Source organism: Schistocerca piceifrons, chromosome 1 (genome assembly GCF_021461385.2).
Source record: "Schistocerca piceifrons isolate TAMUIC-IGC-003096 chromosome 1, iqSchPice1.1, whole genome shotgun sequence".
NCBI lineage: Eukaryota > Metazoa > Arthropoda > Insecta > Orthoptera > Acrididae > Schistocerca > Schistocerca piceifrons.
This window is the reverse complement of record NC_060138.1, coordinates 332,805,619-332,821,796: the sequence shown is the minus strand read 5'-3', so window position 1 is coordinate 332,821,796 and position 16,178 is coordinate 332,805,619. Positions and strand designations below refer to the sequence as shown.

Here is a 16,178-nt window from a genome sequence, read left to right as displayed (position 1 = left end):
ATTACTCACATACTGTCACTAACTTGGACCTTTTTAACTACCATGTCAGACTTCAGTTAGATTTTTAGATTTTTTGTTTGGATTGACTGATATGGACACAATGTAGAAGATACTTAGGCAGTCTTAATTTGGATTTCAAAAGATGTTATTTTTCAATTCAAATATCAGATTATACAAAATTTAAATGACAAAATTTTGCAGCTAGTATTTTCTGTGACTTGTCAAAAAACCCAGTCCAGAGACTGGTTTGATGAAGTGATCCCTTGATGCTTCAGAATGTGTTCTATCAACTGATCCCTTCTTCTAGTCAAGTTGGGCCCAGTTCTATTCAGTACCTCCTCATTAGTTATGCGATCTACCCATCTAATCTTCAGAATTCTTCGGTATGTCCACATTTTGAAAGCTTCTATTCTCTTCTTGTTTACACTATTTATCATCCACGTTTCACATCCATACCTGGCTACACTCCATACAAATACTATCAGAAAGGACTTCCTGACACTTAAATCTATACTTGATGTTAACAAATTTCTCTTCTTCCGAAACACTTTCCTTGCCATTGCCAGTCTACATTTTATATCCTCTCTACTTCGACCATCATCAGTTATTTTGCTACCCAAATAGCAAAACTCCTTTACTACTTTAAGTGTCTCATTTCCTAATCTAATTCCCTCAGCATCACCCGACTTAATTCGACTACATTCCATTATCCTCGTTTTGCTTTTGTTGATGTTCATCTTATACCCTCCTTTCAAGACACTGTCCATTCCGTTCAACTGCTCTTCCAAAGTCCTTTGCTGTCTCTGACACAATTACACTGCCATCAGCAAATCTCAAAGTTTTTATTTCTTCTCCATGGATTTTAATTCCTACTCCAATTTTTTCTTTTGTTTCCTTCACTGCCTGCTCAATATACAGATTGAATAACATTGGGGATGAGCTACAACCCTGTATCACTCCCTTCTCAACCACTGCTTCCCTCTCATGCCACTTGACTCTCATAAATGTCATCTGGTTTCTGTACAAATTCTAAATAGCCTTTCACTCCATGTATTTTACCCCTGCCACCTTCAGAATTTGAAAGAGAGTATTCTAGTCAACATTGTCAAATGCTTTCTCTAAGTCTACAAATGCTAGAAATGTAAGTTTGCCTTTCCTTAATCTATCTTCTAAGATAAGTTGTAGGGTCAGTATTGCCTCATGTGTTGCAACATTTCTACGGAATGCAAACAGATCTTCCCTGAGGTCAGTTTCTACCAGTTTTTCCATTCATCTGTAAAGAATTTGTGTTAGTATTTTGCAGCCATGACTTATTAAACTGATAGTTTGGTAATTTTCAAACCTGTCAACACCTGCTTTTTTTGGGATTGGAATTATTATATTCTTTTAGAAATCTGAAGGTATCTCATCTCTCTCATACACCTTGCTCACCAGATGGTAGAGTTTTGTCATGGCTATCAGTAGATCTAATGGAATGCTGTGTACTCCCTGGGCCTTGTTTTGACTTAGGTCTTTCAGTGCTCTGTCAAATTCTTCATGCGGTATTATATCTCCCATTTCATCTTTATCTAGGTCCTCTTTCATTTCCATAATATTGCCGTCAAGTACGTCACCCTTCTATATATCCTCTATGTACTCCTTCCACCTTTTTGCTTTTCCCTTCTTTGCTTAGGACTGGTTTTCCATCTGAGCTCTTGATATTAATGCAGGTGGTTCTCTTTTCTCCAGAGGTCTCTTTAATTTTCCTGTAGGCAATATCTATCTTACCCTAGAGATATATGCTTCTACATCCTTACATTTGTTCTTTAGCCATCCACGCTTAGCCATTTTGCACTTTCTGTCGATCTTATTTTTGAGACATTCGTATTCCTTTTTGCCTGCTTCATTTACTGCATTTTTATATTTTATCGTTTCATCAGTTAAATTCAATATCTCTTCTGTTACCTACAGATTTCTTCTAGCCCTCATCATTTTAACTACTTGATCCTCTACTGCCTTCACTATTTCATCTCTCAAAAGTACCCATTCTTCTTCTGCTGTATTCCTTTCCCCCATATTTGTCAATTGTTCTCTAATGCTCTCTCTGAAAGTCTTTATAACCTCTGTTTGTTTCAGTTTATCCAGGTCCCACCTGCTTAAATTCCCACTTTTTGCAGTTTCTTCAGTTTTAATTTACAAGTCGTAAGCAATAAATTGTGATTAGAGTCCATATCTATCCCTGGAAATGTCATACAATTTAAAACCTGGTTCCTAAATCTCTGTCTTAGCATTATGTAATCTATCTGAAACCTTCCAGTGACTCCAGGTCTCTTCCATGTATACAACCTTCTTTCAAGATTCTTAAACCAAGTGTTAGCTATGATTATGTTATACTCTGTGCAAAATTCTACCAGGCAGCTTCCTCTTTCATTTCTTATCCCCAGTCCATATTCACCTACTACTTTTTCTTCTCTTCCTTTGCCTACTATCGAATTCCAGTCTCCAATGAGTGTTAAATTTTCATTTCCCCATCTGTGAAACTAGTTGGCATATAAACGTGTACTACTGTGGTAGACGTGGGCTTCGTGTCTATCTTGGCTACAACAATGCGTTCACTATGCTGTTCATAATAGCTTATCCGCATTCCTATTTTTTTATTCATTATTAAACCAACTCCTGCATTACCCCTATTTGATTCTGTATTTATAACCCTGTGTCCACCTGAACAGAAGTCTTGACCCTCCTGCTGCCGAACTTCACTAATTTCCTGTATGTCTAACTGTACCCTATCCATTTCCCTTTTCAAATTTCCTAACTTACCTGCTTAAGGGATCTTACATTCCATGCTCTGACCCATAGAACACCAGTTTTGTTTCTCTGATAATTACGTCCTCCTGAGTAGCTCCCACCCTGAGACCTGAATGGGGGACTATTTTACCCCTGGAATATTTTACCCAAAAGGACACCATTATCCTAGAGCAGCTAAAATATTATGGTGTCACAGATATTGCTAAGAAATCTTTTTCATCCCACCCAAGAAAAAGGATGCAGAATGTTGCATTATGTAACTCGGAGTGTACACAGTCATTGTCTTCAGAATGCGTAATAATCACTACAGGTGTATTGCAATTTCAGTGGTGCCAGCTTGGATATCAATGTCCTGACAGCTGTGTCAAGTGATACTGCTGGGCCATACAGGGAGTGCTGTTGTCACTGCACTGCCTGAGGTGGAAGGACACTCATCACAGCCATGGAATTTTGGGCCTGAGTTGGACACACATGTTCAGGACTGTGGCTACGCAAAGGACTGTAGTTTTACCTGACAGTCAACTTGGAAGTGTTGACAAATGTGGTGGGTCTCCACCACAACAGTTATGTATATTCTGTGCCGATTTTGTTGTGTAGGTACCAGCAAAGCTTCTTTTGAGGAAATTTTGGAGCAGTATTGTATTGTTATTAGAATTTGAACAAATATTTTATTTGCTTAAGGCACCTGATATTGTTTGTTCAAGAAATATGGTGTCTATTAAATATTATGGAACATAGTGCATGTAATCAACTCAGACCTGCCACTTCCCTGCTGCCATTTCATGCCACAAAAGGGACCACTCTCTATCATCTGTGATTGCATCAAGCAGTCTAAACTCTGAAGTAATGGGTGTCTTGTCAAAACAACAACCTAAGCATCTTACCTTTATGTAGCCAGCAGTGAAGTGGATTATATCAAATGCCTTTAATGAGTTTGTCAGTGGAAGTTTAGTATAAAGTTTATACTATGTTTGAAGGAATTCAATTTCTAACATAAGCTGCTTTTAGTGAATAATGCTTTATTGATAACTATTGATCATCAGGAGGTGTTATTCTCAGATCAACCTACATAACAGGAGTACCATAAGCAAGAACAGAAGTATAACAGAAGGACTACCATAAGAAAGAACAGAAGTGTGTAATTAATTTTATGTTAATGACAACTGGAACAGTAATATCAAGAAAACTGTGTATAGTTGCTCAATATAATAAAAGCATCTTAGTAGGATATAGTGATTTTGTTCTTTATGTTGTACAACAAAACTGTTTTGTTATAATGACAAACTGTAAGATGCAATATTTGTACTGTTCAGTTGTGCTTGGTTTAGGCAAATGTTACTGTCATGACCAGATGTTCAGTTCTGTTATTTTAAGTGAATGTGGTTTTTATCAGATACTTTGTTTCGGATGAATCATGAGATGTATCCATTCTCTCACATACAAGTCACTCTAAAATATTATACATTGGGCTCTGTGACAGAGGTCATATTACAATCACTAGGCAGTATACTCTTTGAAATGAACATCTTGTAACATTTTTGCTGTCATGCTTTGCATCAGAAGCCCCATTTGCAAATGTTAGACCTATCAATGTATGTCATACAGTGGTGACAGATCTGTGTTGTTATGTGATGTCGAGAACATATGACACCAGTACAGAAGGTACTACATTTTATGTAGATGTAGCATGTATACTGTGCACAAATCAGGTTTTTTTAACGTGTTTCATTTTCATTTTATTAAGAGTATGGATCATATGACACTAGGCCTATGATCTAATGTTGATTCATTTTCCACACATATGTAGTGCAATGCATACACATGCTGGCACTTTTCTTTCCAGTTTTGATGCAAATTGTCTTGACAAAGACAACTGTTGACTTGAATATGTCATTTTACATGTCATCCTATCCTGCCAAGACATTTTTATTATAATGTATTTTTATGTGAGTACTTATACTCCATTTTCCTGACATTACTGTTATGACAGTCATTTACTTAAAAATAATTGTACACATCCATTTTTCTTGTGATATTTTTTTTGTTATGTAGGTTGACTTGAAAATGGTACTTCCTACCAAAACTAATCATAAATAAAGCATTATTCACTAAAATCAGCTCAAGATAGTAACATGAATTTCTTCAAATATATTATGTACAAGGGCACGATGAAAAGTTCTTGATCTGGCAGTAACAGACTGAACCTATCACATCAAATATGTAATTTTTACCAGACATATTCCTTTTTAGAGTCAAGGCAATTTCACCAACCTTTTTCCAGTTTACCAACATTTCCTATTAGATTTTTAATTCTGTAAAGTCTGCTAAATACCCACCTACGTCTATTCCTCTTCTTCACTCAATTTGAAATTTTTTCAGCTATAAATTTCTTTAGAAGCAGGAACAAGTAGTTAGAAGGTGCCAAATAGATGAAGTAAATAGGTTCATATTTCAGAACCTTCTGGTATGTAAGTAAATTTGTTCCTTTGTAATCCAGGCTTATTTTCATATACTTCTTTATACATTTTATTCAGCAGACTTGCATAATATTTCCTCTCTTTATTACTTGCAAGGTAATCAATACCACAAAACACAGGCCATAATTTTTGTGCAAATGAAATCAGCTTCACATTTTTTGAAAAAGGCTCATTGCTTTCCACTCACTAGTCTGGTATTTTGTTACTGTCATGAAGTGGTCTCATACACAGTAGCAAATCAGTGCATAAAATCACTTGACTGTTTTGGAACAATCTTATTTGTATTGAGCTGCCTATTTTAAATCTATAAAAAATTTCCATTCACAAAAACCTAGAATTTTGATCATCATATTCCAGCTTATCCATTAATACTTAAAGTATCAGTATACATAAAACTATTTCACAGATTGAGTTGACACTTTTGTTTTTGATCAGTAACTACCAATGTGACAAAAACAATATTTTATTGATCTGAATGTTTTATCTGCACCTACTGTAGCACTTTTCTCCTTATCCTTGTAACGATATTTTTATTAGTAAACCATTTGGTTAAGATCAAGAAAATAACTTAAGGGTCTATGGATGAAACCCCAGTTGACCCTATGATTTTTATGACATTTAACATAACTTTTATTCTGAGGAAGCACTTAAAACATGACTAGTACACAATTTTTCAGATTCCATTTAAAGTGTGATCCTAATCATCCTGCCTCCATCCCTCTCAAAAGGTTGAGCAAACAGGTTTTCAGCTTAAAGGTAGGCAAGAATGTGCAATGTCCAACAGTGCTATTTCTTTTGAGTATCACATGAATTACTATATTGATGGCTACTCTACTTGTTTTTTAAAGTGCGATAATGACTGCTAACCACTTAAATTCCATTTAAGAATTCAAATGTTAAATGTGAAGGAAAAAATTGTGCCTTCATCTCTGGATAAAAGTATAGTTGATGTATTTGCGGAGCTCATATTTCACAAAAAAGAATCATAAAAAAGTTTTGCTTAATTATTCATGCATGGTAGTCATTCATCAAAATGCTATCATTCAAATTCCCTTTACATCTGTACTAGTTGTCCAGGTATTTAAATACAGCCAGTTGTCCAGGTATTTAAATACAGTTATGCATCCACTCCCATACCACACAGCATCTGGTCATGTGCTTAATGTTTGTGTACCTTAGTAAAAGAAACACCTGACAGAAAAGTGTAAATGTTGATCAAGTTATTCCTTGGGTGAGAGACTGTCTAACTGTAATTTATCACATGTAATTCTTGCCATTTAAGTTTTTAGAACAATCCTGGGAAAGACAAACCTGATGATTTTTCAGTGTGCTCATCATCTGGAATACCATTATTGCCTTTATTGTCTGCATTAGATGTTTCACCATCCTGAAAGAAACACCTTCATATTACATGCATTATATTGTATAAGCACTGCAGATGTCTTTCTTTCTGTGCTACTAACAGTTAATGCAATTACTACTACATTACATATTAATTAAAAGTGAGTATTTGTACAAAGTTTCAGCATAAGAGATTCTGACTGATTGTAAGTATGTTAACAGCTTTTCTTAGGACAACTTAACACAAAAGATTTATTTTTTCCTCACACACTTTACAACACTGTAGTCCCTCATACAACAGTGATAATCATAAGTATTGAATGGAAAATATATAATTATCATGACAAACAACCATATACCTTGAAGATAAAATATTTCTGAGCCTCATGACTCTAAATTTCTAATCTATGTTTACATCTCTTCAGCATCTTCAACCTGAATGATTATCTATCACAATAAATGTATACCATGACTTTAACAACTACTGCCCAAGTTATCAACAATAGCTTGCTTGCTGCTTTCTTGTATGTAAACTCCTGTATATTTGTAACAGATACACAGCTTATAATCATCACATTAATTCATGTTCTCTCATCTCATCTTCTCATAATGCTGACTTGTCCCATATCACTTTTCATCTATGTACAAAAATGATGAAGAGGGTCAATAAAACAATACCATGCAGTACAATACAATATCTTACGAATCCACACTGATAGTGCCTAACGAACTGCCCAGTTTCTAAGTTCGTCCCATAAGGTAACAGCTGGCTGTCCACTCCAAGATGTTCCCTAACTTTAACTGGGTTTGTGTGTCATGTCCCTGAAATCTATTTTAATGTCCAAACATCACCAGCTGGCTGTGCAGCATCCAGTTTCTCTTCTTGAGTACCTATGGTTTTATTCCAGAAAGAGATATATCTGCTATGTGTATTCATATTAGAAAATGGTATAGAAATGCGGGTAATTCAACACTTTCCAATGAATAGTGTCTGTGACAGTATATGTGGTGCCCACGTGGGGGTAACGTACATTTTTTGTTATTAAGAGGCTCTCGAGAACTTGACACCTTAGCAATGCATTGTAGAAGCTAACAGTATGTGGTATGCATTAAAGTTTCTTAACAAGTGGAATGGAAGGGGGACTTTCACAGTAAGTTGAATGAGAACCTATCAGAGAATTTGTAAATGGATAAAATGAACAAACTGTTACCAATTTTTGAACATTCACTGCCACTTGTACTACTCATAAATCGGTGATATGGATTGTTGAAGATTAGTGACTTCTCCCAGGTGATGTTATACATTCTGCAGGAACTATTTAGCTCAGGGCAACCAGTAAATCTGAAAAGTGTTCCCTGAAGGATCTTTTTTTTGTCCTCATTATCTTTCCATTGAGTTGCAACACCTACTAAGGACAGTGGCTTAAATGCGGAACTAAAATGACCCCTGAGGCATACTTCATTGTTACAACTTCTGTAGTAGGATTCACACTTGTGAGAAAAAACTAATATTGAATGGTCTGATAGATTTTAACTGGTTTTCATAGGAGTCTAAATTTTCTGAGGTGATAATCATGATTTTATAACCAGTACATAATGATGTATTCTTATTTCTGTCTAGCTGGTTAGCTTTGTATTAATGAACATGTAGGCTGTCTGGAGAGAGAAAAACTTTTGCAATTACATTTGCAGCTGAAAGTTTTCATGCTTGTGGTGCTTACCTCTATGTTTGTGAATATGTTAATAATTGATGAGGCAGATTTCAAAAGTGTACTATGTTATTATGAGATTGCTAACAGCACTAGCCTTCAGAAGACAAAACGTATAGTACTGCCAACAGACACACGTAAAAGGAAAAGTGACACACTACCTAGCAGTAGTCCTCCATCAGAGTGGAGAGGAGGTAGGTTGGGGAAGATTAAAAAGGAAGAGCAGCTCACTTAGGTACTAAGATGAGTGTGACCAACTAAATGAAAAAAAGTAATTTTAATGATGAGAATAATCAATTATTGATAGTATGATGATAAAAAAAAAATCTACTCACCAAGCAGTGGCAGGGGAACACATACACAAAAGGGTTTAACTTCTACAAGCTATTGGAGCCAGTGGCTCCTTCTTCTGGCAGAAGAGTTGAAGGGGAAGGAAGAGGGGTGAAGGAAAAAGACTGGAGAGGTTTAGGGTAAGGGGTACAGTTCAGAAAAGTCACCCTGAACATGTAAGGGAGACTTACCGTGCGGTAAGTGAGCAAGTAGATTTTATCTATCCATTTACATTAAAGTAATTTTAATGTATTCATACCTTGTGGTCATCATAGGTTTTAAGTTTCTGTTGCAATTCCGTTAAGGTGATACTTGGCAGTAAACTTCTCTTGCAAACTCCTTTGGTTGGTGATACTTCTGACAAATCAGTCTCTGAAACATCAGCAGGTATGGCAGGAGCAGGTATGGCAGGAGTGCATTCAACGGACTCATATGCAGGTTCTTCAGGTAAATCTGTTATTGCCTGATCTGGACCACTACTTATTTTTTCTGTCTCTGCTTTTTTGCGGTAGTGCCCAAAAACTGATTTAAAGAAACTGCTCTTTCCATTTTTGCTGTTCTTTTCTTTATTTAATGGCTCCTGTTTCAGTTCCTTATTTTTGCTCTTGACCTTTTTAGAATTTTTCTTCTTGAGTTTTGCTTTTTCTTTCCCATTTCCTTGTTTATTTTCATTAAGCCCCACCTCTTCATAACACTCTGCATATTCCAAGTCTTCCTCTGCATCAGAAATATGTTGTTTACGTTTGGAAGGTGAACGTGGAGGTAATTCTGGTTCCAGTATAGGGGGTCTGTTTCCCTGTATTGTTGAAACCGTATGCTGCTCTCTTTCTAAAGAGTCAGTGTGTCTCTGCTCATGTTGTGCCTGTTTTTTTAAGCTATCAACTGGAAGTTGCTCATATGCATCATCATCATCATCTTCATCCTCAGATATATTTTTTACCACAGCAGCACTAGATGATATATTGTGTATACTATCACTTTGTGATCTGTGATAGAGTTTATTATCTATGTATGCATATTCAGAGACATAGCTGCCATCTTGGGAAATTCTATTGTCCACTTCTGCACCATTCTCAGTCTCCTGTGCTGCTCGATGGGAAATGCTGTGTCGATGGATGGCAGATTCAAAACTTCCTGTTCCATATGATCGACCTCCCAGTCTATTTATCCGGGCTATAATGCTGTCCTTGCTTTCCCCTACAGTTGTTGCACAGTTGTTATTGTCAGCAGTTTGTACCTGAAAATACAGTAGGAGAAGTGTTAAAAGCAAATCTACTCATGTCACAAGTTTAAAAAAATTATATTTTTAAAATAAAAAGTACTGGAAGTGAATTTAGAATTATACAAAGGAACACGATGCATACAGAAAAAAATGTAAACTTTGCTATTATAAGTGTGGGAATTTAATGCATTTAAGAATCTTGCTGTTAGTATATGATATGTTAGTTGTACGGAAAGGTAGCAAGATTTATTATGATTTTGTTAACACTTCGTACCTTTAACTGATGTAAATTGATACTCATTATTTGCCAACATTACTTCTTAACTAATACTATGTGCAGATTCTTCACCCAAATTGTACAAATGGAGAGAGAAAAATGAGTAATCACTGCACCAACAATGCATTCATTGTGTTTGGTGGTGGTGGTGTGGTGATGATGATGATAATGATAATTTAAAGTGTCATCTCATATAGAACAAATTGTTCTATTACTGTGTCACCAAGTTTTTGACAATAATTACCACTGTATTTTGAGGAAAGCAATTTGATCAGATAATCATGAGATTTGATTGCTGTCATGCAGTATGCTTTAGTTTTTTAAGTTTCGTATAATTATTTCCTCTGCCTGCTTCATTTCACTAAAGACGGATTAAGAGGTTGAATCTGTGGATACTGTAGCCTCAGTAGTGGCCATATAGTAACTCTGGGAGTGTGAGATAGTTTGATTCCATTGAAAGTTGTGCACAGGGACTGTGGTATACTTCTAAAAAGGAAAGGAGTTAAACAATCAGTCACAAATCCAGTATATATTTTATTGCTGATCTGAATTCCATCTAATGAATAGCTATTCTCGGAGCAAAAATGCAAGATATATACAAGAATCAGTTTTCAAAAAAATGTAAAATAAAAACCACATTGTATAACAACATTAGTTAACATACTGTTTAAACCAACTCATGTAGACTCTTCAAGGTGGTGACAACATATGCTATTGTACGATTTTAAGATGTACCTAGCCAGATTCTAACTGGGGCTGTTGTTCACAGAGAAGTATAAGCAGCCGCAGTTTATATCATAAGGGTAGAGCAACACCCTGTATACTAAAATTATCAGTTCAGTTTTTTTAATAATATTGATATTAAAATTAAAAACTGCACCAAGTAATCCTTATCACAATTAATACTTTTGGCATATAACAGATCACTTGTCAAAACATTACAGTCTACAATGAAATAATGAAAAATGCAATCATCACTAGCTTCAGTGAATTACTTGATAAAATCAAGTTAACATCTGAAGTAGAAATGAATGGTTCCATTAATTTTTTAGATTTGAATATCAGAAATGAAAACTAAAAACAAAGTTTTAGGATCTTTATGAAAAATAGTATTGTAAACTATTACTCAAACCATCCAAGCCAACATAAAAATGCAGTCTTCAGTTTTTTTTATCAATTGTCTATTCAAGCTCCCAGCCTAAAAAGCTGAGCAAGAAACAGAGCTAGATATCATTAAATATGTTAAAGCAAATGATTTTCCTCCCCATTATGTAAGAAAATTTATAGTAAAATTACAACTAAGTACCAACAAGATGTAAGACCTGGTATTAGCAATAAATTGGAAGACAACAATAAATACCTATGTCTGATAATGGTAAAATTAGTGCGCAAGCAGCATCAGATTTTAGAAAGCATAAAGTAGTGGTTTCATTCCAAACTACAAATAATCTTGGGCATATTTTAACTAACAATGTTGACAGAAGCAGTATTTATCATGAATCAGGTGTGTATAAAATTCAATGTTCAGACTGCGACACCTATTATGTAGGACAGACAGGAAGAAGACTTGAAATCAGATTTGGTGATTATGTGGGTTTGGATAGGTGAGATATAGTTGAAAAAACTAATTTTGCTGCTCGTCTTATTGAGAGCACACTTGGTGTCACATCCTTACAGTCAGATGTGAGACTGCTACATAGATATGAAAAATGCAGATTTATGGACCTTCTGAAGGAGACAGAGGTTTTTTGCCATTTGAGATCCTCTGGTCTCTGCCTGCTCAGTGAGCAGATGGCGATGAAAAGCAACCATTTTTGGGAGCTTCTTGGTGGCCACCTTTGCATCGTAATGCAGGAGGGATGTAGCATGCCTAACAGGTTTCCTTCTTATATAACATTTGGCAGTCCAGCAAGTGAGAACAAAATTTATTATTACTTGTGGATGTTATTTGTCTTCTAATTTTACGCTATTATAATACTTGTAAATGTTTTAATGTCAGTTTCGTCCATTACATTTTAAATGGATCTCTTAATAGTTCAGGTATAAGGCAATTTGTGTACATCTTTTCTTCTTTGCATCTAAGGCAATGCAACTGAGGTGATGTTTTTACATTAATTAGGATATGTATGTTATTTTAAAAGATGACACTGAAGAGATAGTCAACAGGCATGACTAGTTACTGAAGGCTGTTCTCAAGATAAAATTTTGAAGAAAAAATGTTTTATAGTATTTTACACTTTTTCCCACCCCTATTTAGCAGGCCAATTTTCCATTAATTCTGTGTAAACTGTAATGTTTTGACATGTAATCTGTTGCATGACAAAAGTGTTAATTCTAATAAAGGCTACGTGATTTAGTTTCTAATTTTAATATGAATATTATACAAAAAATTGAGCTGGTAATCTTAGTATAGAATACCCATATGATGTAAGGTGTGGCTGCTTGTACTAATCTGTAAACAACAGCCTCATTTAAAATCTGGCTATGGAGGTGTTCAAATCTTATAGTAACATGTCTTGTCACAAATTTGACAAGCCTACTTTACTTGGTTTAAATGGTATGTTACCTTATGTTGTCACTACTATTACTATTGAACAATGTGGTTTTTATTTTTATTTTACATCTTTCAAATACTGATTCTTGTATTTTAGCACTGAAGATAACTGTTCAACAGCTGAAATCCAGATTTGCAATAAAATACAGATTGGATTTGCAGCTGATTGCTGACCCCCTTTCCTTTCTTGGACTGAGTGTGTCTCCATGCACACACATGTCCATGTGTACAAGAGTGTGTTAACCATGCTTGAAGAAAAATTTGAGCTTGTACAAACCAAACTGAATGACAATTTGGCAGCTTTTGCACATGTATCTATCAGTATGGTGTTTCCTAATAAATGGAGACTTCCTCTGGTTGAACATTCATTTTGGAAATCTTCTGTATTAAACATGGTTTTAGTCAGGGTGAGAATTTCACAGGTATATGTAACATAATACAGTGGGAGTCATTAAAACAAAGAGACACATTATTTTAAATAATGAAGGTAATGACTCACCCATTAGGCTCATAAGCACTAAAATCTTTACAACTTTTCTGACAAATCCTTTCTTGAGCTAGAGCACATTACAAACACACACACACACACACACACACACACACCCATTAGGCTCATAAGCACTAAAATCTTTACAACTTTTCTGACAAATCCTTTCTTGAGCTAGAGCACATTACAAACACACACACACACACACACACACACACACACACACACACACACACACACACACACACCTGTGCTGGCCGATTACACTGTGCCAGGACTGCAATTCTACATCTAGACTGAGGTGAATGGTTGTTTTGGGTGGAATGGGTGAGTCAAGGAGGTGGGAAGTGGGAGGAAGTATTGAGGAACAGTAACTGATGGCTGGGAGGAAGGCAACATGTGCATGCGATAAGAATGCCGAGGGTGGGCCAGTAAATACAAAGGAATGCAACACAAGCACTGGCAGTGGTCCATTTGTGCAATCCATGATGATGACCATGTGGAAGAGCAGACTGAGAGGAAATGGTAGACAACAGGAGGAAGAAAATGCAAGGAAAATGGCGTGGGAGTAGGATGAATGAAGTCAGAGAAGGAAGATTAGGTTTTAGCATTCCATCGACAAAGAAGTCATTAGAGACAGAGCACAACCTGGGATTGTTGCAAGACTGGGGAAGGAAAGCAGCTGTGTCCTTTCAAAGAAACCACCCCAGCATTTGCATAGAACAATTTCAGCAAATGGGGATGGTGGGATGAATATTTGAATCTTCGCCCTTCCAGAATGAGTCCAGTATGCTAATTACTGCTCTACTTTACTCAGTGTGATTATTTGGGAAACATGCTTTTAAAAATTTTATTTTCATACAGCAAACAAAATTCTGTTTGCATTTGTAAGACTATTTTGAAAGCTGAGTGAACTGTGCACTACTTGTGAAAGAAAGAGATTGATTTTTTGCAGCTGTTGAAGATGCTCTGTTGATGCTGACCATAAAGGCCACAAAGACATTATTTACAGTCACTGTACATCCATAGGAAGGAAGGCAGGAAGGAAGGAAGGAAGGTAGAATCAAATCATGACTAAAAATAAAAAATTAATCCACTGAATTTGGAAGTTGTCTCATGGCAAACGCCAAGATCCTAAGAAAACTATTCTTCATCTATCCTGCTTAGACTCCCTGACAAACATTCTATAAAGTTTTATTTTTAATATTATTTTCTCTTTTCATACATTGTATGCAAATAACTTTAACAAATATTTACACTGTGCAAAGATCATGCTAGATAGTTCTCATTTAGCATGCTGGATATTTTGCAATTGATACTGAGTATCTGGTAATCTACATGTGGAATGTGGTACAAATGGAACAAAATACAAAATAATCACAGGTTAAGCTATTAACATGCATCTCCTCCCCCCCCCCCCCCCCCTCTCTCTCTCTCTCTCTCTCTCTCTCACTCACACACACACACACACACACTTATAGTACTGCATGTTCAGAAATTCTACTATAGAGTGGTGAATGGTGAATTATTTTTATGACTGGATACTTCACCCCTACTCTGCTTCATTAAGGCTATTAATGATTTGCTTATGACATTTTAGCTTTGCTAGAAAGTATCTTGCATTCACAAACTCTCGTAAAGCCATGATAGAGTACATACGATATTACTTGGCCCCTAACTGCACAGATGGCACAGTAGAGGAGGGGACAATGGTAGTGGTGGGGGCCCCCTTGCGAATAGGATACTGCAGTAGGGGAAGTGTACTTCTACGGCTTAAGCCTTCACGCAAATGCCTATCTCACAGAACTCCTAAGCTATAGCTAGCAAGTCTGTAAATGATTGTATTCACATGATATACCAGGATGATCAATAATTTGAAAAATCAAACATTTATTATTAAAAACAACAATTTAGGAAAAGACAGATTGCTACTTACCATAAAGAAGACACATTAAATTGCAGACAGATGCAATTAAAAGACACTTACATAAAGCTTTGTCCCACAGCTTTCATCAGTAAAAGTGACACACACACACACCATTCATATACACAAGCAAGAACACACCATGCACACATGGCATCCAGCATCTTGGGCAGGAATTACACTGAAATCCTAACAGAAGGAATGATTTATTTTCCCCTGACTTTTTTTCTTTATCTTGTTGACATGATAAAGTTAGTTTCTTTTGCAAAAGCACTGTGGTGTTTACACAGTTTCACCTCACTAACAGCCCAGTGCTATTAGAACTGTGACAGAATCCTGAAACAGTGTTTTATTAAACAGGCAAATGATGACAAGTAGCGACTGATGACCTCAGAAGTTAAGTCGCATAGAGCTCAGAGCCATTTGAACCATTTTGATGACAAGTAAGGTCAATAGCTCATGTTAACTACATGAGAAAATACTCTCTGCTTTGTGTGCGATCAGTTGTCTCAAATTCGTTTCAGCATCACAAACCATTTATGAGACATGAGGGATGTTATGAATATTTCACTTTCTATTGTTTGCACAGGCAATCAGAAATGAGAGCCCTACATACAATCCATTTTCTCAAGGTTGAAGACAGATATAAATCTTGTCTCAAATTTAAAGAAAAATGCCATATGTTACCTACATTTTGTATGCAACACTATATGATCTAATGTCCACCAACTGCAAAAGCATGGTGACCTATATTTTCCATTGCAAACTATTAAAATTTCAAGCAGTATCTTACTTAATACAGAAATATCCAAATAAGTATAACTGTTAATGAAATGTTAGCTAATTCATCATGAAGATGACACATGAGGTTATGAGATATGAGAGAATCACTTTTTACCAAATTTGTTTGAGAAAAATTGCAGTGCAGCCGCTGAGTACAGGCTTCCATTCCAACGGTATAACTGGGGGAGGATGCTTCTTAGTACATAACATATGAAATGCACAGCTCAGTAGGTGACAGCAAACAGAGCCAGTTGCCCCTTCAGAACAGAAGGGCAGACTTGCCCAGC

The 16,178-nt window shown here is 36.0% G+C and overlaps 1 protein-coding gene across 3 annotated transcripts in view; it reads right to left on the bottom strand.

Moving 5' to 3' along the window:
• The window catches only part of LOC124797429, a 266,751-nt gene that overhangs the window by 24,480 nt on the left and 226,093 nt on the right, over positions 1-16,178 (bottom strand). For all 3 annotated transcript variants that reach the window (XM_047260784.1, XM_047260787.1, XM_047260785.1), the window contains 2 exons: positions 8,904-9,881; positions 6,576-6,651 (listed from right to left, as the gene is read on the bottom strand). In XM_047260784.1, coding sequence (XP_047116740.1) covers positions 6,576-6,651; positions 8,904-9,881 — 1,054 coding nt within the window. The remainder of the gene's footprint in view (positions 1-6,575; positions 6,652-8,903; positions 9,882-16,178) is intronic.